This window comes from Ursus maritimus, unplaced genomic scaffold, assembly GCF_017311325.1.
Source record: "Ursus maritimus isolate PB19 unplaced genomic scaffold, ASM1731132v1 scaffold_11, whole genome shotgun sequence".
Classification (NCBI taxonomy): Eukaryota; Metazoa; Chordata; class Mammalia; order Carnivora; family Ursidae; genus Ursus; species Ursus maritimus.
Window position 1 is genome coordinate 14,964,093 of NW_024423453.1, and position 24,635 is coordinate 14,988,727.

Below are 24,635 nucleotides of genomic sequence, written 5' to 3' on the forward strand. Positions count from 1 at the left end.
TGCTAATAAGGGACAAACCAAGCAAAGTATATTCAAGAGCCATGTATCTGGATAAAAAGAACAAAAGAGAATTTAGCACTATTGCCATTTTAGTCACGTTAGAGCTTTCCAGGTGGAGAATACCTAGGTCTTAGATGTATTTCTGCCTTCGTTCCTGCAGATTTTATCACCAATCTTTAGTCAGTTGAACCAGGGAAAAAGCTTCCTGGTATACTCATCAAAGGTAAGAAAATTCAAGCTCTGATGGAGGTGTTATTTGCAAATAAATGAGGGATGAAGACACTTATTGAATAATAATTTCAAGATCCAAACTCCCTGCGAACCGGATATAAAGTGAAATTCATTCTCACTCCATGTAGGCAGAGCCCACAAAGGCCAACAGCCACAGGCACAACATTGGCACATCTTAAGGCACAAAGCTACCCCAGCAGTCTCCAAATAGGTGCATGTTGCCCTGGGGGACAAGCACAGACTCTCTGGGGGCACGGGCAGATGGCTTTAAGGGAGCCAATTTCAGATCTTCTATTTGCAGCCCTACAGTTCCCTAAAATTCCACTGCCTCAGGGCACCTGGGTGGCTCAGGCAGTTAAGTGTCTGACTCTCGATTTTGGCTCAGGTCATGATCTCAGGGTCCTGGGATTGAGCCCCACGTCAGGCTCTGAGCCCAATGGGGAGTCTGCTTGGGATTCTCTCTCTCCCTCTGCCTCTGCCCTTTCTCCCTGCTCGTGCTCTCTCGCTAGCTCTCTCTAAAATAATTTAAAATTCCACTGACTAAGAGAAGCCTGAGACTGGGTGTTGTGCTGGCTCTACGTTCCCAGTTCTTCATTTCTAATCCCTCTTCTCCCCAGCTACATGAACCAGATCTCTTCCCCCGCCCCAGTCTTGCTACGAGGCACTGAAAAAGGAGGTGGTTTGAATTACTGGTGTCAGTGAAGCCACCATGATCAAGAAACCATAAATACATGACAGGGCTTTGTGCTTTTTCTCTATATTAAACATATTTCGTTTCAGGGTAAAGCTTGGCATTAAAAGAAAGGTGCTTTGACAGTTGGTGAGATGTTGTGAATTCACATTTTTCATACAGTGAAGGGGCAGAAGTGATGACAATTTTAATTTAACCACCTCGTTGCGTCCATCCCCTGAAAGTTGTCAAATACATCACTCCTGAGATAGAGCCCGGCGAGAGCAAAGCAAGAGGACCTCAGTGGTGGAAAAGGTGAAGTCGGCGGCGCTTTATTTCACCCAGGTGAGAAATTCAGGCTTTGTGCGTGCTCACACACACTCGCTCTAGTAGAATTTTAGAAGTGAGAAGGTGGCTGTGGGGATGCATATTAATACATTTATCTGGTATGAAAAATGAAATCATACTTCCGGACAGAAAGCAAATCTGATTTGTCTGATTTGGCTGACAGTAAGAACTGGCTTTGCCAATTCCATATGCATTTTCCACAAATTAAATGAGTTACATATTTAAATTATATTTAGAGCGTATGATAAAATAATTTTATTTAAAGAACTAGACAAGTCCCCTTGTGTCTAGGGGCCAGGAATGGACCCCACAAATGAGGAGTGGGTTGGGTCACTTATGAGAGGACTCCATTGGTACAGGATTCCTGCTGGGGTAAGGACAGCCTTGGAGAAAAGAGCTGGCCACACACAGTTGTGTACCCTTACCTGAGGACTCGTTTGTTATCCTTGCCAATGGACACTGCATATCCAAAATAGTTTCACATTTGCTTCTGTCAATTTAAAAAGGTATAAAAAGGATACATGGTCTAAAAAATTATCTTAGTGAGTGTGTGAACAACTCCCTACTGCCTTTGAAGACTACCGTCTGGGCCAGATCACCCGTGCAGGACATGTTGAAGTATGTATGCCCCATTGGAGAGATTGGGTCACCAAAAACAACATCGTGCTCCCTCCACTGTGAATCCCCAAGCAATGCTGGGCCCATCGGATAAACGTGTGAGGGAAGGAGAGAGGTAAGATAAGATGATCCTGCCACATATTCCAATTCAAATTGCAACTTGTCGTGTTTGGGAGATGGATAAGAAAGGACTTATGAAGGAGATTCAACTAATAAGCAGATAATTGATGACAATTTTTTAATGTGATTTAAAAATAAAAGAAAAATCTAGAGCAACCATTGAACTATTCAAATGTAACAAGACATTGGAGGCCACTAGGAAAGGCATGTTCAGCTGGCAGGAAAATATAGAAAGCGACCCTGGTAAATTTTCTTTTAAGCATTAAAATCTTAGCAACATAAGATCAAGGAAGAGCTAAATAAACAGAGGGGGAAAAATCTTGAAACAAATGATTTAATCCACTTGAAAAATTTCCAGTGAAATAATTGGGATCATACAAATTTGCAAGAAGAAATCGGATTATCGTTGAGAAGGCTGGGAAACATTTCAATAATAGGACTATCAATCCGACTCCCGATCTACCTCAAGGCGTTGCACATGCCACATGGGCGATCCGACGATGACGGCCACCAGCCAGACCACACCTGCCAAAACATTAAAATCATCAGAATATGGGTCCATCAACAAAGCAAAACACAGGCGTGCTTATGCATAAAGCAGATGCTCTGAGCATAAAGCTGCCTTATATGCAGTCATCTCTGCCCTCAAGCGGGGCAAAGTTCTACCTGTTCTCATGGCCGCTCTCTCACCATCTTCAAAATTGCTGCTGGAATAGTCTTCCTGAAACATTTTTAAATACTTAATTAAAACTCCTTAAAACAATAAAACTCCTGAATAGTGTTTCAGTGACTATAAGATAAAACCCAAACCCTTCACATGGTTCCTGAGGTTCTCTCACTTGCCTCTCTCTCCTCTTACATTTCTGTCCATGTTCTTCAAACCAGGGTCCTCTACTGAAGAACTTACAGAGTTGCTTTCAGTCCCTGTACCCCAGAATGCATTCAGCTGCTCTGTGCCCCGACACTGTCACCCTGGATTGGCACCTTATTCCCACTATCTGTGAACTCAGGTTCCAGGGCTTGACTCAAATGTCACTTTTTCTAGGAAATCTTTGAAAGCCACCATCATTTCCAGACAGAACTGGCTGCTAATTCCCTGTTGTCTCCATGTGCCCTCTAGTCGTTTGCTGCCCTTAGTCGTTTCTTCTCAACTTCCTCTAAGCTCATTGAGGGCAAAGACAATGCAATTTACTTTTTTTGTTTGTTTGTTTCCCCAAACAAGAGTCCAAGGAAAATTCCTGGCCCTCAGCAGGTGTTGATCAAGCACGTGCTGTTTGGTTGTCAAACAGATGAATATGAACTGAGACATGATATAGACCACCATCTACGATTTCCTCCTACAATTGAGGACCATTTATCTTAAGCATCATAACATGAGTATTGTTTCCTTATTTACAAAAACAAACACTTAAAACATCAGAAACCAGAGTGCTTCTTTCCGAATTCCCTGTCCTCCATGTTTTTGTTGAGGGAATTGCTTTAATGATGTGTCCTTAGCCAGGAACAAAAGAGAATCTGAACAGACTAGGATGAGACCAGAATCAAGAGACTGAACATCAATTCTGAGAGTAATTTCTCGACTCAAATTCTTCTTGTTCTTTCTGTATTGAGTAGCACCACTGAGAAAACAGTATATTGCCTAGGGTTCCAAGAAACTGAGACTCACTTAAACTGTCACTGGGGTTTATTATAAAGAAACACATGAACTGGCACTGCCTATAGAGAGTCATTATTATTCAAAGATTTACGACAGCTATAAGACTCACAAATCAATCCCTCTCCCCATTGCCATACACATCTATTCTATTCTGGTCCAATCATTATCTCATATTATCTTACGTTCAATTGCTTTTTCCAATCTTTAGTAGAAATTCTGGAGGAATTGAGTCTAATTCGCTTAACTCATTGCCAATCCTTCTGGATCTACTGCCTGTTCAGAGATAGAAGGGCCAGAGTGGAATTTATATTACTGGTATTATCTGTGAACCCTTGTGGGCAAGTGAGTCCAGCAGGGCTCTGTGAATGGTGGTCCTGGGGGCAAAGCAGTCTCAGCTAGGGGGTACTGGGCATGAGGACAGGGCTGGTTCCCAGTGTAACAGAGCTAGAGAGAGATGTCAGGCAACACTGCACGAAAGCTTGATGGGGAGATGAGACTCCTTGGTTTAGAATCCTTTCTAACTCCCATGACTTTTTTTTAGTAGAAATTGCCTTGACTGCCTGTTATTGACTTTTCCTTCAGATCCTTGGACTCTCTACTTCTCTTTCCTTTTTAGTAACTTTCCTTCTCCATGTATTCCTTTTTTCACCAGTTTTCCACACCCACACATGCTTTTCAGATGTTTTGAAGGTGGAAAGATGTCAATTATTAAAAGCAATGAGGCCTTTGAATTCTTTGTAGGGAGGGTAGGCCATACATTTGAAACTAACTTAAACTAACAAATGTTTCCCTGTTGATTTATCTATTCATTTCAAACTATGTAAAATGAGTTTGGTATTGCAAAGCCTTCAGGGGTTCTTCCTGTAATTCTACTCTCCCATGCTGGCTAAATTCTTACAGCAGAAATAAATGTTTACTCATTCCTCCCAAGTGAGATATTAGTAAAAATTGTTCTCTTTGGTTATCACATTAGTTGCTCCCTCAACCTCTCATTGGTGAACTATCATACATTCAAAACACTGGGAAGCCCATTAAGATTTTAAATGCCTCGATTATCATGATCGGATAGAGAAATTCTTCCGTGTTACTATGCTGGGCTTTAGGACATCACTTTGAGTTTGCCACTTATCAAGAGGTCCCTGCTCATGACTTGCTGACTCAGGAATAGTTACAGCAAACTGAGGTTTCAGGAAGGCCTGAAGCAAAATTATGAAGTGGATGGAATATATCTTCTTCAAGCACTTCTAGCACTCAGCACCCAGGGTTCGCATGAGCCCTGTGGACTTCTCATTTTGTGGCCTCACCACTGGGGCCACCTCTGAGCAGCATCCCTGTTCTCTACCTTTCTGAAAAGTACCTTTCCTTCCCCTATCAAAATCTACCTGCTCTAAAAAGGGCATTTTAGCTTAGACGCCTCTTACCTGAGGATGACAGGTTACTAATCTAATGAATGTTAACGTGGCAATGCCACTGAAAGGTTATCTTAAATTACCTGAAAGTAGTGCTTAGAAGGTTAAGACTTAAACTGAAGAAGTAACTCTGAAAGGGGGATTTTAAGTGTGGGGGTAGGCCTAAAGGAGAAAAGGAGTGAGGGTCAAGGTAAATGGGGAGGGTCTAAAATACTGAAGTTACATCCCGATGCCTACAAGCTAGACAAGAAACTACTTGTCTGATTCATCGAAATGGTTCACTTTGAAGAAATTCTGTGTGTTTTGTAGTAAAGAATGGCAATATGGCCACTGGTACATCCTCACCTAGCATGGTGAAAGCCCTTCTGTTGGTGTATTGCCACTTCATTTTAAAAGGATGCACAAGTCCCTGGTGCCTTTCCACAGCAATGCAGGTCATGGTGAGAATTTCTGTCACGATAGCAGTAGACTGGACAAATGGCAGCATCTTGCAAACAAAGGCACCTGCAACAAGGAAACAGGACAAGTTAAACATTAAGAGTAAAAGTTTTATCTCTGTTTCTGTAATTGTTGCAGTTAATTAATTCTGAGCCTCTGTTCAAAAGTTTTATGACTACAGTTACATTATAGATTCAAATTAATTGAGAAAGGTTGAATTGGCTGATATTTTCTTTAAGTACCTAAATTATAGGTGATTACTTGTAAGAGGACAATGAAAAGGCAAGTAAATATCTGGTCATTGATAATAGGTGGGAAAAAAAATCAATGTGAGTCTTGCTTAAGAAAGAGCAAAGGCAGTGTGAACTGGTTTCCTGGAGTCTCAACCACACAGTAATCTTTGATTATTTCTTCCTTTTTGGTTCTCTGTCAAATCATAACAAAGGAAGAATTCTCACCAAAGACTCCCATCTCTTCTTTTATTTTTTATTCTCCTTTGATTTTCTGTCCACAACCTTAGGTGTGGCTTACATCATTACATTCTTAACTGATTTCACTTTCTCCAATGCAAAGGTTTCAAACTGGTGGCCCCTGGGCAAGAGGTGGTCTGCAAACATGCTTTGCATGATTTACACAATATTCTTACGATATGTGAATACATGGTCAGCATTTTGAAATGTTTACACTATCTGTCTTGCCCATTTATTTGTCTCACCATTTATTTGTAACCCTGATCTGGTGTTTCTGTTCTTGAATCCATCCTGCTCATCACTACCAAATTAATTACTCGGAATTATCAGAGAATCAGAAGCTCAGGGAGTATGAAACATTGGAAGAGACCTCAGAAGTCATGGAGTCCAAGCTCTCACCAAAACCAGAAACTGTCTTTTCAGCTTCTTTCACAGGTGCTTTGCCAAGCTCTGTTTAAACATCTGCAGAGGAGGCTTCCGTGCCAGCGTACTCCCATCTCAAGCTGCTGCTTGGCTTTTTTTTTTTTTTTTCTTTTCTTCTGCTTAGAATGCTCTTCCCCCAGAGAACTCCCTCCCACCCTTCACCAAAGTCTTTGCTCAAATGCCTCCTCAGTGAGGTTGACCTGCTCTGACAGTGTATCTGCAACTAAGGTCTGCCCCATTCCCCTTCCACCTCCCTCATCCCTCGGGTCTTCTTCTACTTTTTTCCCATAACTCTTTTGCCTTCCAACAGACTACATAATTTACTGATTGGTTTCATTGCTCATTAAACGTTTCCCCATGCCTTCCAGCATGTAAACACCCGAGAGTGAGGATTCTTGTCTGTTTTCCTCACTGATCCATTTCAAGCATTTAAAATGGCATAAGAAGGCTCTCAACCGACAGTCACTGAATTGAAGATAATGAGTAACCTGGGAGGCTTTTGACCTTTAGAAGTGCCTCCAATCAACTTTGGAAAGGCTCTCACCGGAGAAAGTGCTTTTTAATAGTTCCGCCCACTTCTTCTAGTTTCACTTTCTGTTTTCTGAGAATTTCAGAACCAACCATCTTTTCCAAACATCAGCTCTTCTTATATTTGAAAGATGCTTTCATGTCACTCCTAAGTCTTATCTTTTCTGGTTGTCCCAGCTCTTCCTCATTTGACATGCTTTTCACAACTTTCACTTCCTTGGACGCCTTCCAAGGACTTCCTCTTTCTAGTAACTACATAGTTCGGAAGGAAGGAAACCTACCATCCTCAAGATGCGGTCTGGCTAAAGCAGAAACTGCAAGACTATATTGCCTCCTTGGGTCTCAACACCCTCTCCTGTGACTGTACCTAAAATTTACAACAGCCTTTGGTGCTAGAATTTTCACGTGGTTGGTTTCTGTTGCACTTGAAATCAACTTGAAATAAACTGGATCTGTCTAATAGAAAATTATTGTTTTTTTATAGGAAATTTTTTTTAATCCAAGATCTTGTGACTAAGGAAAAAAATGTATTTAGATAGCACTCTAGACACTCCCTTTCCAGTCCTTTGTGGAAGCTCCAAATTTCAATCCAAAAGCCAATCACACTCACTCTCATCGTCTGTTCCAGTTTCCCAAATCCCAACCCTGTTCAATGTTAAGGCCTTTCCTTATCTAGCAAGATAGTTTATACGCCAAGTGCAGAAATTTGCTTTTGATACTAATGTATTTCACTCTTTGAATACTGATCACACTGTGAATGAATTAAATTATCTTAAATCCTGTTTTGGATGTGATACTTGAATAAAGGAATATATGAATAAATTATTCATCTGAATGTTTTTCCTTTTTTTGTTTTTGTTTTTAAATCTGGTGAGAATTTCTTCTATTCTTTTAACCATGTTGTTCATTAAAAAAAAAAAAGTTGGACAGGTTGAGGTTAAAGAAACACCAAAAGAACTTTCCATGAAATAAACATGGACTCATTATTAACACAGTTTAGGTATAACTATCCAAACAACTAAGAATTATTACGGTACTGTTCACTGTAGTCTTATCTCATGGTAGTGTTACCCACCCGAAATATATTCATCTTGTCTATCATTATAGCATGGCAAACTGGTCAACTGATTCCCTGCTATCAGGACACACTGTGATCCTCATTCATCTGATCCACTCTGACCCTTGATTTCATCATTTGTAAAAAGGGGATTAATAACACCCATCTGTGATAGGAACAAAGTGTGTGCTTTATAAAATCACATAAATATCCAGCACAGATGTGTTCTTTAATAAATGGAAGCTCTTTTATCATCAGATAACCTTGTTAAAAGAATTGAGGTAAATTTGGTACATTTAGAGCTAACAGATTTTTTTGTGAATAGATTCTAAACTACCCATTAAAGAATATGTAGTTGTATAACATTTCCCAGATAAAGATACTGTAGCTCAAAACACTCAAGCTCTTTGCCCATATCCACACAGCTGTTTACTGACAGATAAGGGAATGTGCTTAGGTCATCTGAATCCAGTTCTTTTCACTATGTCACCCTCACTTAACTTAATGCACCCATGCTATGTGGCAGTTTTCTTGTCTCATAAATGTTTGATAATCTTATTTAATAATCCACTTGAGAATTTTGCACCAAGTTGTAGTAGTTCTATAATCTGCCATCTTATCCTTTTAAGGCATCCAGACAGCATTAACCCAACTCATTATTTCTGAGATTTCTTCAACCAATATTCTAAGATTGCTTGGTATGCAACAATCACTGTGACAGACATTCTTTGATTTTTCATTTTTTCTTTTTATTAATTGAAATTTTTATGAGATAATTATAGATTCACATATAGTTGTAAGAAATAATACAGAGAGATCCCCTGTGTGTTTTTTCAATTTGCCCCAATGGTAACATTTTGTAAAATTACAGTAGACTATTATGACCAAGATATGGACATTAATACGATCTGCTGATTATATTCAGATTTTCCAGTTTTACTTTAAGTCCTTTCTCTGTGTGTGTGTGTGTGTGTGTGTGTGTGTGTTCTATATGATTTTATTATTTGTGTAGGTTTAGGTATCTGCCACCACAGTCAAGATACTAAACAGTTCCAGCACCCAAGTGTCCCTCCTGCTGCCTTTTATAACCACACCCAAGCCCCTCCTGCCTCTGCCTGTCCCTTTCCCTAACCACTGGCAATCTTCCATTTGTCTTCTTCCATTTTTAATCTGTTTTCCATTTGTAAAATTTTATAATTTCACAAATGTTACATAAATTGAGCAATATAATACATAACCTTTTGAGATTGTTCTTTTTCTTTCAGCAGAATTCCCTGGACACGCATCAAATCTTTACATGTATCAACAGTTTATTCCTTTGTAATGCTTACCAATATTCCCCAGTTTGTTTAATCCATTGGAAAACATCTGCGCTGCTTTAGTGTCTTACTGCCACAAATTAAGCAGTTAAGAATATTTGTGTACATGTTTTGATGTAAACACAAATCTTGGTTTTTCTGGGATAAATGCCCAAGAATGTAATTTCCAGGTTGTATGGTAATTGCATTCTACATATATAAGAAACTGTCAAACTATTTTCCAGAGTGGCTATATCATTTTGTATTCCTATTGGCAAAGTATGAGTGACCCAGTTTCTTCATATTTTTTTGGTAAAGATTTATTTATTTGAAAGAGAGAGAGAGAGAGAGAGAGAGGGAGTGTGGGCAGAGAGAGAGGGAAAGAGAGTCTAAAGCAGACTCTGTGCTGAGTGTGGAACCTGACATGGGACTCAGTCCCACAACCCTGAGACCACCACCTGAGCAGAAACCAGGAGTCAGACCTTAACCAAATGTGCCACACGGGCACCCCAGTTTCTTCATATTCTTGTCAATATTTAGATTTGTCATTTTTTATATTTTAGTCATTCTGATAGCTGTTGAGTGATATCTTGTGCTTTTTTTTTCATTTCCCTGATTTCTAATGATGCTGAACGTATTTTCATGTGTTTCTTTGCTGTCTGTATATTCTCTCAGATAAAATGTCCCTTCCTATTCTTTGCTGCCCATTTTCTAATTGAACTGTCTTTTCACAATGAAGGCTTAAGAGTGCTTTCCATGATCTAGATGCTAGTCCTTTGTCAGACAAAAGACATGTGCTTTACAAGTATTTTCTCCCAGTTTAGCTTGTCTTTTCATCCCTTCACATGGGCTTTCACAGAGTAAGTTTTTAATTTTCATGAGGTGAGTTTATCAATTTTTCCTTTTATGCACTGTGCTTTTGGTGTCAGTTAAGAACTCTAAGAACTCTGTGTCCAATCCTAAAGATTTTCTTATGTTTTTTTCTATAAGTTTTATAGTTTTGCATTTACCTTTAAGTCTATGATCCATTTTGAGAAAATTTTTTATAGAAAGCGTGAGATTTAAGGAGTTTTTGTGTGTTTTGTTTGTTTCTTTTGGTCAATGAATGTCAATCATTCCAGCAATAATTGAACAAGCAAGTCCTTCCTCCATTGACATGCACCCTTGTCAAAAGCAGTTGAGCATATTTGTGTAGATATATTTTTGAATTCTCTATTCTATGCTATTCATCTATCTATCTCTCTGCCAATACCATAATGTCTTGATTTTTTTATCTACATAGGAAGCTTGAATACCAGGTAAAGTGATTCCTCCAACTGCATTCTTTTTTGTCAAGATTACTTTAGCTCCCAGACCAGCAAAGCACATCTGGTTAAAGGTCCAAACACTCCCCATGCAAGGAAGGAGGAACTCTGTAGAGGATGGGCCAGCAAGAAAGAGCAGCCAAAAGGCAACAGCAGAGTACACATAGCATACATCAGAAACACTTCCTGAAGTTTCCTTTGTTGTTGTTGTTTTCTTTTTCTTTCTTCTTTTCTTTTTTGGACAAAATGATGAGATAGAAAAATTCACCCCAAAAGGAAGAACTGGAGGTGGTACTCACAGCAAGGGATTTAATCAATACAGATATAAGTAAGATGTCTGAACTAGAATTTAATACAAGGATTATAAAGATACTAGCTGGGCTTTAAAAAAAAAAAGTATAGAGGACACTAGAGAATCCCCTACTGTAGAGATATAAAAACTAAAATCTTGCCAGGCCAAAATTAAAAATGCTATAACCAAGATGCAGTCCCAGGTGGAGGCCATAAGATGAGGCTGAACTAAGCAGAAGAGTAAATCAGTGACAAAGCAGAAAAAATGATGGAAAATAATGAAGCTGAAAAGAATACAGAAAGAAAACTATTAGATCACAAAGGTAGACTTAGGGAACTCAGCAATTCCATAAAGTAAAATAATATCCAAATTATAGGAATCCCAGAAGAAGAGTGGGAAAAAGGGGCAGAAGGTTTATTTGAACAAATCATAGCTGAGAACTTCCCTAATTTGGGGGAGGAAACAGGCATTCAAGTCCAAGAGGCACAGAAAACTCCCCTCAAAAATCAACAAAAATAAGTCAACACAAGGACATGTTATAGTGAAACCTGCAAATCACAAAGATAAAGAGAAAATCCTGAAAGCAGCTTGGGACAAAAAGGTCCTTAACCTACAAGGGTAGACATATAAGGCTGGCAGCAGATCTGTCCACAGAGACCTGGCAGGCCTGAAAGGACTGGCATGATATATTCAACATACTAAATGGGAAACATATGCAGCCAAGAATACTTTATCCAGCAAGGCTGTCATTCAGAATAGAAGGAGAGATAAAGAGTTTCCACGACAAACAAAAACTAAAGGAATTCATGAACACTAAACCAGCTCTACAAGAAATATTACAAGGGAACTTTTGAGCATAAAGAGAGACCAAAAGTAATGAAGACCAGAGAGGAATGGAGACAATCTATAGGAACAGGGACTTTACAGTTACTACAATGGCATGAAATTCGTATCTTTCAATAATTACTCTGAATGTAAATGGACTCAATGCTTTAATCAAAAGACACAGAGTACCAGAATGGATAAAAAAACAAGAACCATCAATATGCTGCTTACAAGAGACTCACTTTAGATCCAAAGACACCTCCAGATTGAAAGCAAGGGGATGGAGAACCATTTATCATGCAATGGACATCAAAAGAACAGTGGAGTAGCCAACCATATTTAGATAAACAAGATTTTAAACCAAAGACTGTAATAAGACTGTTATAATAAAGGGGTTTATCCAACAAGAAGATATAACAATTGTAAATATTTATGCCCCTAACTGGGAGCAGCCAAATATATAATCAATTAATAACAAACTTAAAGAAACTCACTGCTAATAATACAATAATAGTAGGGGACTTTAACACCCCACTCACAGCAATGGACAGATCATCTAAGCAGAAGACCAACAGGAAACATGGGCTTTGGATGACACACTGGACCAGGTGGACTTAACAGATATATTCAGAGCATTTCATCCTAAAGCAACAGAATACACATTCTTTCCAACTGCATATGGAACATTCTCCAGAATAGATCGCATACTGGGTCACAAAATAGGACTCAACTGGTACAAAAAGAGTGAGATCATACCATGCATATTTTCAGACCACAATGCTATGAAACTTGAAATCAACCACAAGAAAAAAGTTGGAAAAACCACAAATACATGGAAGGTAAAGAACATCCTACCAAAGAATGGATGGATCAGCCAGGAAACTGAAGAATAGTTTAAAAAATACATGGAAGCAAATGAAAATGAAAACATGACAATTCAAAACCTTTGGGATACAGCAAAGGTAGTCCCAAGAGAGAAGTATATAGTAATACAGGCCTTCCTCAAGAAACAAGAAAAGTCTCAAATTCACAAGCTAACCTTACACCTAAAGAAGCTGGAAAAAGAACAACAAATAAAGCCTAAATCTAGCAGGAGAAGGGAAATAATAAAGATCAGAGCTTAAATCAATGATATAGAAATAAAAACAAACAAACAAACAGTAGAACCAATCAATGAAACTAGGACCTGGATTTTTGAAAGCATTAAGAATTGATAACTCCCTAGCCAGATTTATCAAAAAGAAAAGAGAAAGGATCCAAATAAATAAAATCATGAATGGAAGAGGAGAGATCGCAACCAACACCACAGAAATACAAACAATTTTAAGAGAATATTATGAGCAATTATATGCCAACAAATTAGGCATTCTGGAAGAAGTGGATGAATTCCTAGAAATATGTAAACTATCAAAACAGAAACAAGAAGAAATAGAAAATCTGAACAGACCCATAACCAGGAAAGAAATTGAATCAGTAATCAAAAATCTCCCAACAAACAAGAGTCCAGAGCCAGACGGCCTCCGAGTGGAGGCCAACCAAACATTTAAAGAATTAATACCTATTCTTCTGAAACTGTTCCAAAAAAATAGAAATGGAAGGAAAACTTCCAAACTCATCATATGAGGCCAGACTTACCTTTATCTCAAAACCAGACAAGTATTTTTAATATGTTGGGTCTTCCAATCCACAAACACAGTATGTCTCTCCATTTACTTATATACTGTCTGACTTCTTTTATCAACATTTTGTAATTTTCCTTATATAGGACCTGTATGTTTTGTTTCATAGTATACCTAAGTATTTCATCTTTTTTGGATTAATTATAAGTAGTATGGTATTTTTCATTTCAGTTTCTGAATGTTACTTGTTAGTATGTAGAAATACCACTGAGTTTTGTGCACTCATCTTGTATACCGTGACTTTGCTGAATTCACTTATTATAGGAGTTTTTGGTAGATTCTTTGGGATTTCCTATGCAGAAAATAATGTCATCTGAAAATAAAGATATTATTATTTCTTCCTTTCCAAAGTGCATGTCTTTTATTTCCTTTCTTTGCCTTTGTGCAGTGGCTTGAATTTTGAGAGCTATGTTACATAAGAGTGTTGAGAACAAACATCCTTGCCCTGTTCCCAGTCTTAGAACAAAAGTCTTTTACCATTAAATATGGTGCTAGTTGTAGGTTTTTACATTTTCCATTTTCTTTTACCAAGTCGAGGAAGTTTCTATTTCTAACTTGCAATGAATTTTATTATGAATGGTGCTGGATTTTGTAAAATGTTTTTTCTCTGCCAATTGCTATGGTTATATGATTTTTCTTCTTTAACTAATTACATTCATTAGCTATGGTAGATTACATTGATTATTTTAACAAATTTTGAGTCAATATTGATTCAGTCTTATATACCTAGGATAAATCCCACTTGATCATCCTTTTTATGTTGTTGGATTCTGTCTGCTAATATACTAAGGATTTTTGTATGAATTCTGAAATATTGTGGGAAAATGTCATTTTTTACTCTCTTTGGCCTTGTGTGTACCTTTTGCATTTCAAGACTTCTAACTCATTTATTTCTGTGCTTTTCTTTGTGCATTTTTTGTGGAACTCCTATTAATCAGATGATGGAATTCCTGGATTGACCTTCCTATGTTTACCATTTTTGTTTACATATATTTTTTGCTTTATAAATTCTCTTTGTCTATTTGCTCCACATGATGGAGATTCTCTTGTCTTTGTCTTCTAGCTCTTATGATTTACATATTAATTCAACAGTCATATTTACACTTTTAAGAACTTTTTCTTATTCTCAAAAGTGTTTCTTTTCAGAGAAGCTTCGTCATGATTTATGAAGTCAGTATCTCCTTAAATCTAGACATCTCCACTCAACATTGGTCACTATTTTGTGAAAAGGAGACATTCTGTGTGAAATGTGCACTGGTAGCCTATTTCCCATTATTTGAAAAGCTAAATTAAACTCCCAAAACATTTCAACTGTAACCGCAACTAAAACACAGTAAAACCATCATTTGCTATATGAAAAAGGAATGGTTGTTATCAAATGATTTGTATGTATGCTACTCTGTATGCAGCATTTTCATGGTACATCATAAATATTACTTTTCCAACAAGGTAGAGCAAATAGCAAACATTAATAAATGTGTTAGAAAAATGAAGGTAAAATTTGCAACAACAATGGGACAAATACCTTCAATGTCCTGTTATTCATGAAGAAAGGAACAGCCCAGAAACCTGAAAGGGGAGGAGGGTTGAGGTATAATCATTGTCCTTGGTGGTGGAAAGTGATGTCATGGGTAAACTGGGTTGCAAAGGTACAATTTGAGGCAAACTATGAAACTCAGAAGCTTACAGATTCTTTATCGCTCTTGTACTGAAGTAGGGAGTGCTAAATGGATCTTCAGGGAGACAGATGACACTTTAGGATGAAAAACTACAAAACAGAGTTTATTTACTCTCTTCTAGTTCATGATTACAGAATTCCTCACATGGTGCTATAAGAAATATCAAGCAATAATATCTCTACCACCTTCAAAGATAATTATTATCACTGTATCTGTATAGCCCACAAATTATTTTCAGCAAGCAGTATCTAGTGGCTTAATTATATGCTGTCCAGGTTATCACTGTGATTAACTTTTCCAACTGATATTCTTTTTTTTTTCTTTAAATATTTTATTTATTTATTTGACAGAGAGAGAAGGAGAACAAGCAGGGGGAGCAGTAGAGGGAGAGGGAGAAGTGGGCTCTCTGCTGTGCAGGGAACCCGATGAGGGGCTTGATCCCAGAACCCTGGGATCATGACCTGAGCTGAAGGCAGACACCCAACCGAATGAGCCACCCAGGTGCCCCCCAACTGATATTCTAAACAAGTTCAGTACTGGTTAATTTGTCAGAATGACAACATCTTCATTCACCTCTTCCCAAGGCCAGTCTTCTTTGCAAGAGTTAACAAAGAGTTACAAAGAATGGCTCAATTGCAGAGGTGCCTGGGTGGCACAGTGGTTAGGCGTCTGCCTTTGGCTCAGGACATGATCCCGGCGTTATGGGATCGAGCCCCACATCAGGCTCCTCCGCTATGAGCCTGCTTCTTCCTCCCACTCCCCCTGCTTGTGTTCCCTCTCTCGCTGGCTGTCTCTATCTCTGTCAAATAAATAAATAAAATCTTTAAAAAAAAAAAAAAAGAATGGCTCAATTGCAAAGAATGTATAAAATGATGTGATGCTTCTCTCGATGTCAGCAACATTTGGCACACACATCCTTTTGTGGACACTAGGCATGCTTTTCAAAACATCTATTTGTAATTTTGATGTTCTAATAACTATATTTGGAATATAGCTCAAGAATTTTTCTATGTATCATTTTGTTTAAAATGTTTTATTAATTTGGGGGACATAAGTTTTTCTTATGTAAACACCAGCTTAAAAATTGTGCTGCTGAATGACACGTTTATCATAGACGTTTGAGACTTTAAAACAAATAGGGGGCACCTGGGTGACTCAGTTGGTTCAGCATCTGACTCTTCATCTCAGCTCAGGTCTCCATCTCAGGGTCATGAGCTCAAGCCCTGCATTAGGTTCCACATCCTACTTAAAAACAAAAGGAAACAAAAAACAAGACAAATACTAATTCCACTGGGAAAATATTAAATGAGAAGACATTTTTCAGGATATGTCTGTAAATATAAAAATACTAGAGTTTTATTTCTAAATTTGTCTATAATCCATTTCTTCTAGTTTTATTTATCTGTCTTGTTCCTTTTATTCTACAACTTCTTTCAAAATGTCTACTAATCCTTAGTTGCCTTTACATATTTAAGAATGTGGCAACGTGAAAGACAACTGGCATTCTGTGTGTACATGGGCTGGAGTGGTCCCCAGAAAGACTTTGATTTAGAATGAGTAGGGCCTTACAGATTGCAAAACCTTTAGGTTTTTCCTTGTGGAGCCAAAGCTCATACTAACTCTGTAGTTCTGCTTGGAGTGCTTCCTTCAATTACTTTATAAGAAGAATCTTCTGCGTGTAGATTTGTGCCAAGTTCAGTGCAGTAAAATTGTGTGTCTTCTGGTATTTTTCTTCTAATTTTCATTATTCTAATAGCTACAAATACTATTTTAGAAAAATAACTGAATTGTTTTTTTTCCTCTCCACTCCTGGCAATAATTAGACTTTCAAATAATAGAATTAAATGAGCCCAGCTTAAACATTAGAGTTTAAAAGCAAAAAGCAATAGACAGGATTCTAGGCATTACTTGCCAATATTGCTTTAATGCATATTTTTCTTTTCTCATTTCTCAATCAACTTTAGTTCAACATTTTGCTTTTGGTTTTTAAATATTTTGATTCCTTTATCCTTGACTGTATTCAAACTGAATTGTTTGGAATACTACTTTGTAATTAAATGTCTGTTTGTGGTATATTAATGTCTGCTCTCTTTCCATGAAGAACAGCTGAGAGTGTTTGTTTTGTCTTGCTCTATATTCAAAAAGCTTTAAGTAGTATATGACCCATAGGTGAATGAATGAACAAATAAATACATGAATGAATGAGAAGACAGAATATAGATGAATTCTTGTTATACAGTTAATTTGATGTCAGCTTGACTGGATCATGGGATGCCCACATTATCTGGTTAAGCAATATCTCCGGTTGTGTCTGTGAGGGTGTTTCCAAAAGAGATTAGCATTTGAATTGGTGAGTAAAGCAGATGGCCCTCCTCAAGTGAGTGGGCATCAGCTAATCTGTTGAGAGCCTAAATAGAACAAAGAGGCAGAGGAAGGTTGAATTTGCTCTCTGCCTGACTGCTTGAGCTGAGAATTTGATCTTCTTCTATCCTGGAGTCCCTGGTTCTCAGCCATTCAGAATCTACACATTTGGTCTCTGGCTGTCCGGCCTTTGAACTACCACCCCCGGTGGTTTTCCTGGGTCTCCAGCTTGCAGACAACAGACTATGGGACTCTTCAGCTTCCATAACTATGTGAACCAATTCTTATAATAATAAAATTGGTTCTGTTTCCCTAGGGAAGCCTAATATGTTATCTTTCCTCTCTTTCTCTTTCTCTGCACTGCTCTCATTAACTTCTGGAGTTTTACAACAGCATGGAATTCCATCTCTGTTCTCCCCTCTTCTCTCTTCTTTTGTCCCTTTTTAGTGCCTTATACCAGCCGGAAGTGTCCTTGGCTGAGCCACTGATGATGATGTTCAAAGTTAAAAGATTAACTTCCACTCTAGTAACATTTATTGAGCATTTACCATGTGCTAGGTGTTGTTCTAGCAAGCACTAACTCCAGCCATAAATGCCATAAAATCCTCACAGTAACAATCTAAGGTAGAAATTGTTACTATCTCCAGCTGTAGAAAGAAATGAGGACTAAAGCAAATTCCCTAAGGTCATTCCTATATTCCATAGTGATGGAGTGAGCAGTCTGGCTCCAGAGTCTATGCTCTTTGCCACCATGAAAAACAGCCCCTAAATCACAGGTTTTCAATAACTAGTGCAGACCTTACAAAGAAGTGAGTATATTCAGTGTTTCTCAACGGTTGGGAAGCATCAATGCTATTCTTTTAAATTACTTCACTACTTGCCAAATTAATACAACTCTATTCTCTACCTGTGTGTATATTTAGACTTGAAGATGTTGATTATCTCCATTCCTTCTTCTCTACATCTCATCTCTACATTCTTCACATTTCCTATTGCTTTCCCATCCTGTTTTTCTAAACACTGGTTTTGCAAATCTTATTGGGGTAATGTTTTTCTTTTCTTTCTTTTTTTTTAAGATTTATTTATTTATTTGAGAGAGAGAGCATCTGGGGGGCAGGGAACAGAGGGAGAGGCAGACTCCCTCCTGAGCAGTGAGCCTGACATGGGTCTTGATCCCAGGGTCCTTAACCCTCGAGATCATGACCTGAGCTGCAGGCAGCTGCTTAACTGACTGAGCCACCCAGGTGCCCGTGGGGTAATGTTTTTCTAAAATTTATTTGAATGGTGGGGCTCCTATGCTATAATTTACTGATCTCTAACTTCACACAGTCCAAAATTAAAATATAGCATCCAGAAAGAGTACATGATACTTTTTTTTCAGTAAAAGCTGTTTTTATTACAGTAATAAAAAACAGAAAGCTAGGAAGCCCTAGGCAAAAATCATATGTAAGACAGCCATTCCTCCACTCAGCCACCACTTGTGTCTTCTGCCGTAATCTAATCTAAACAGTTTGCCTTTGTCACAGTCTCATTTATACCCACACATTCCAAGATGAATAAAATACTTACTACTTTATTAGCAACTAACCACAGGTAAATCAATGCTTCAATTATCTGTGTTCCTTATAAATTGCATCATCAGTTTCTCCAGTTTAGTAACTCAGCTGTGAGAGTTGGGTGAAACAAAGTATAGTCACTGTGTAGCAATAGGTCTCAATCACGGCGTTGCTGAGTCCTGCTGAGTTTAACGTGTTTATGGTCAACTGTACTTGCTCTAACACCGACTCCCTTTCTAGCAGTGATCTGACCAAAACCCACAATAATAAGAAATAACCTTTCCATTACAAACACACATGTGCACACATAAAGGTGTTTCTTTCTGTGTGTGTGTATACATATATATGTATACACACAACCAAAAGTTTTACCATGTAAATGTTCTTTGATATTCTGTATTCTAATATATTTGTTTTTTTCTCATTTGCTAATCCTGACTCACCAAATGATTTCCTGACTCATTTAGACATTGCAACTCCTACTTTGAAATTCGCTGCCCTAGAATAGGGATGCCTCTGCTCCAAAATGAAGTTCAAACTCCTTAATATAGCACTAGAAGGCTCTTCATGATCTGCCTTCCTTTATTTCCAGTTTCATCTCTCACCATTCCCCCTTTGAATGCTCAACTCCAGGCCTACTCATATTTTCCAGGAAACCTGATGTCTCTCAAAATCTTTACAATATCTACACGGGATACTGTTCATCCTTGTATCTCAAGTTCAACATAATAGCTGGCATACTACTATATTCAACAAATATTAGTTGGATGAGCAAATGCGTGAATAAATGAACAAATGGAAAAGTTCTTTCAACATCTATTTAAAGAATATACTTTGACAATAAAATCCCATCGATCTCACTCTGAAAACCCAGACATCGGCTACACAAAGTAGAAAAAGCATTCAATAACCTAGAGGTTTTTGAAGGAAAATTGTAATTTCTGAAAGCCAGAGCAATCTGTTTCATAAAAGCTTATTTACTCAAGAATTTTTCACCCATTTAATTTGGGTCAGCTTGATTTTTGTCATCAATAAATCAAAGCCAAGTAAAGTTAATTGTGTATTAAATTCTGTGCCCTTCTCAGTAGAATGACGACTTGGAAAAATAAGCTGTAATGACATAGTCGTGGTTAACTGCCTCTATGGCATAATAGATAATCAAAGAGAAGGATTTAGCCAATCTATTTGTAATGGTCAAAGTAATCTATCCTGTGTTCATCAGGATATCACCATTGGTCAAAATAATCTATCCTGTGTTCCTCAGAAGCAAAAGTGGAACACAGCAATGGTATATTATAAACAAGCCTCGAACTTCCTTGTGCATAGGGACCACATAGGTAATTTTGTTAAAAAACAGATTCTGACTCAGTAGGTCTGGGAAGGAGTCTGAGACTGTTTCTAACAAGGTTCCAGGTAGCTGATGCTGATGCTGCTGGTCCGTGGAGCAGATTCTAAGTGGCAAGAAAAGTACACAGTACATTGAAAACCATTTTGCTCCTAGGGAACACTATTTCATGACACAAACATTTTTGTTACTGAGGTAACTGGGCCACAAGTAGGTCCTATGACTATTTGACCTAATGACCTACAGTGCAGGCAGAACTGTTTTAGCAAAGGAGCAGCCTCCCCTTTTAGGCTGTTTCTCTGACAAGGAGCTTCTTTTCCCTTTTCAAATTAAAGGAACCAGTACAGTTTGTTTCCAAATAAAGTATCTTCTAGTTACCAGTGAAGCAGCCATTTTTTATTTACCTCTTTATGTCAGAAACTTAAAAGAAATTAATAACTTCCATTGTCTGCAGTACTGTATGTTGCTACTGCCTAGAGCTGAAAACACGGGGAAAAGATGTATAAAAGCTATGCAGAACCCAAATAGCTCCGTATAGAATTTTGACTTGCATGCCTCTCACTTAATAATTTTTTCTGTTAGAGATTTCCTGAAGGTTTTTAATGAAAGATAATCAAATTCCTTTCTCATATAGTCAATTTCCCGTCTGTCAGTAACATCTGTAAGTCAAGATTTTCTGACAACATTAGAAAAGTGTGGGTGTTTTCCCCCAGTTCTCTCCCTTCTTAAAAGTTTTCTTTTCTTTTTTTCCTTTTTGCTATATACCTTTCTCCAGGAAGAAAAAAAAAAAGGCGCAGGTGTACAGAGTTACTTTAAATACAGAGAAAATCTTTCTTTGACATGTTTACTACAAGAAAGACCATTGAAAATGAAGTCTGACAAGGATATAAAGCAAAGCCAATTTAGATAATAACCAAGGTTCATACTTAGCTGACTTAAAATTCTCATCGTTGTTATTGAACTAACATTGCAAATATATTACAGAGAACTGTTCTTCCAAAAATTTGAGAATTTCACAGATAATTTAAAAGAAATGAATTAGTCAATTAACCTCTCTGGAATCCATGTAAGGCTAGTGCATTTTGCAGCCTCAAAATATTTCCTAAAGAAGGAGCCCAAACTATATCTAATTTTATCCCTAAAACAGGGATAAAATTAATGTATGAGTTTTCCTAGCTTCTTTCTCTCCTCCACCTTCTCTCCTAAACTAAAAGGCATGCCTGCTGGGTAGTTCCCTCTATGGATCATTTTATTAACCAGATTGTGTGGAATAATTTGGGTAAGATATCAGGATGGGATATTTGCATAAATAAGACTGAGATTTAAAGAGAGAGAGGGAAAGGGTGGGAGGCAGAGGGGGAGAGAGAGAGAAGGGGAGAGAAGGAATAGCAATAAGGGGAACAGTGAAGAAGGAGATAGGCTGATGAGGACGGAGAGAAGGAAGTAAGCAGTAAGAATGTCCACAAGGAACTGGAGCATATGGTCATAGTCAAGGGAGGTTTCCTTGGGGTGGGATGGGGAAATTGAGAGACCTTGAGGTCCTGCATGAAAAGATGGGGGCGAGAGTCAGTGATGGCTTTGTATTAATACTAGTGTGGCAACATTGTGTCCACAGTCTGGGGTGGCCTGAAAAGACACATGATCTTTGCAAGGTGAAGAAGTTCTGTGGAATACTACTAAGTGTAACAGTAAAGACCAGAATGAAATGAAAGAAAGGGGTTTTAAGAAATAATCTTGTGAATAATGAATTAAAATCTTTTAAAATTTCTTTGAGACATATAAGTGAAGATCAAAATTATTTTACACTAGTGTTGGTCACTGGACTAAATCTCTTTGAATTTGACACTTGGAGCACTAGAATTTATTCAGCTTTCCAAGAATATAAAGCAGAAGGTAGAAGATATATGACAGGAAAAAGATCAAATAAACTGAAAGATTGAACACTATGGTACTAAAAAACAATCAGACTTAATAGGCAAGCCTTTGTCCACTGGTGGAGTGGAACAAAGTTAAATTTATGGCCAAACCCTGGAGATTCATGAATTCTTCATGCTGAGCTCCATACAGAGGCTGCTTTGGATTCCCCTTCAATTTCCATGGACCTACCTGTTACTGTCCTTAAATTCAAGAGATCCCGTCTTTTTTACTGCTACAAAATAGGCTTGCATAACTCCAATTATTTCAGGTAAATTGAATCTTTGTTCCTTGCAACCAAAAAAAGCAAAAATATATGCCAAAGGTAAATACAATCTCATTCTTCGGTATATCACAAAAATAAATACAACTGATTCCTTAAAAGCCTCAAATATTAGTACAATGACAAATAAGGTGATATACTTCAATACGCTCAAAAAATATTTATTGAGAACCTACTATGTGGGATTGAGAGCTTTCAATTACTGGGCAATTAAATGCTGGATAAATAAGAGAGATGAAGTCTTTGACCTAATGGAGCTTATATTCTAGTGGAGGAGACAAAAAATAGACAAATAGATCGTGTCTTCAAAGTCATAAAATTCACATAAATTATTTCCTCACCACTGAAAATCTAATTTGAAAAGTGTGCTCACTGAATTAACCAGCTGTTTTTGCATCTTTGCAAACACAGTGTGAAGATCTGTATTTTATACCTAATGATTTATTTATAGGTAATATAAAATTTTAACAGGATCTACATCTTGCCCAGAGTGAAGTTTTATTTCATTACATCTTCCTTTGATTTGCTTTAAGCATTAGATCAGTGCCAGTTTCCAAGGTTTCATCACCCTGCCTTTTTTTAAAAAAGTAAAACTGTCCTTTTAAAATATGTTTCCACTGTCTCTTCCTCAGACCCACTGAGGAAATCACTGCTTGGATCAAGCTTATATTGATACTTCGATTAGATTTTGACCCAATAAAATTCCTCCTCATAAAAATGAATCCTTTATTGTTTATAGACAATGCAGTAGAGGAAAAGTTTTAAAAAGCCAAGCATGTTGCTGGCTGTGTAGACTAGCTTGACAGGACTTCTAATCCTGAGTCAATACGGACTTCCATGACTATGTGCGTGTTAAGGTTCCAGCCACTGAGAGTCAAAGCGCAGGAGTCCATTCTCAGGAAGGTTTCTGGGGAAAAGACCAGGACAACACTTCAGTTCAGAAAATTTGTCTTCCAGGTCCCAGAAATAGAGTGTCTGAGGTCTCACTGTGTAGGCAGCACTGTGCACGAACGGGGCAGAAGCAGGGGATGAAGAGATACACTGTAGAAAGAGAAATCATGCTGCATTCTCGCAGAGCTGCTGTGGTGAAAACCCCTGCACAGAAGCACAGTGCTTGCCCTCAGATCCTGGCAGCAGCACTTCTTGTTTATATGAGCATGAGCAATGTCTTAAATGTGATAGATTAAAAAAAAAAGTCTCCAATTTCCCCTGTCACTGTCTGCAAGCACCCCACCCCCCCCCAGCAATGTGACTTTGCTGGGTCTGTCGTCCAGTGGCAGGACCTCCTTCCTCACTCTTTGAATCTGGGCTGTGACTTGATTCGCTTTATCGCAGAAGTGACATGGGTGCAACTTCCAATCCTGGGTCTCGAGAGGTTTTGAAGCTTCTGTTCTCACTTTCTTGGAACGTGGTTCTTCCACATAAAGAATTGGGGACTATCCTGCTGAAGAAGGAAACCACATGGGACAGAGGCAACCTGTCCCTGCTGAGGTCATCTAAAATGGTGAGCCTCGATCAGGCCACCAGATGAACGTTGTCTTATGAGTGCCCTCAGGTGAGACTAGCAGAAGAACTGCCCGGCGGAGACAAGCTACTGAATCAGAAACAAATAAAACAGTGGTTTCTTTCTCCACTGAGGTTTGAGTAGTTTGCGATGCAAAAGAGGCAACTGATACTAACCGATACTAACCCCATCTTTTTTTTGTGCCTCCATTTTCTCCTCTGTAAAATGGGGATGATAATATACTTGTCACATAGTAAGCTCTAGGAGTTTGGTATTCATTTCAGTATTATTATTCCGACTTCTCTACGGTGCAGAGTGAGGCAGTGGCAGCCAGAACTGCCCAGACCCCAGCAATCTGTGCCCGCACTGTAGAGCAGTCAAAGGACAGCAGTCATGAAACAGATGTCACTGTTTCACCTTGACTCTGGTGGCCACATCGAGCCACCATCAGGAGCTTTTTTCAGACCATGAGCTTGACAGCAAGAATGTTCACAAGGTAACTGGCAGCCTAGGTTCACAATCAAGGGCGATTCCGTGGGGGTGGGATGGAGTGTGGCGAAAGGAGCTGAAAAACTTAGAAGTCCTGCATTAGAAGACCGGCGGGGGGGGGGGGGGGGGGGGGGGGG

The 24,635-nt window shown here is 38.3% G+C and overlaps 1 protein-coding gene across 1 annotated transcript in view; it reads right to left on the bottom strand.

The window, feature by feature from the left end:
• QRFPR (pyroglutamylated RFamide peptide receptor) overlaps positions 1 to 24,635 on the bottom strand; it is a 37,833-nt gene that overhangs the window by 3,414 nt on the left and 9,784 nt on the right. The window contains exons 2-3 of the mRNA XM_008689480.2: positions 5,399 to 5,557; positions 2,451 to 2,512 (exon numbers count right to left, since the gene is read on the bottom strand). Coding sequence (XP_008687702.2) covers positions 2,451 to 2,512; positions 5,399 to 5,557 — 221 coding nt within the window. The remainder of the gene's footprint in view (positions 1 to 2,450; positions 2,513 to 5,398; positions 5,558 to 24,635) is intronic.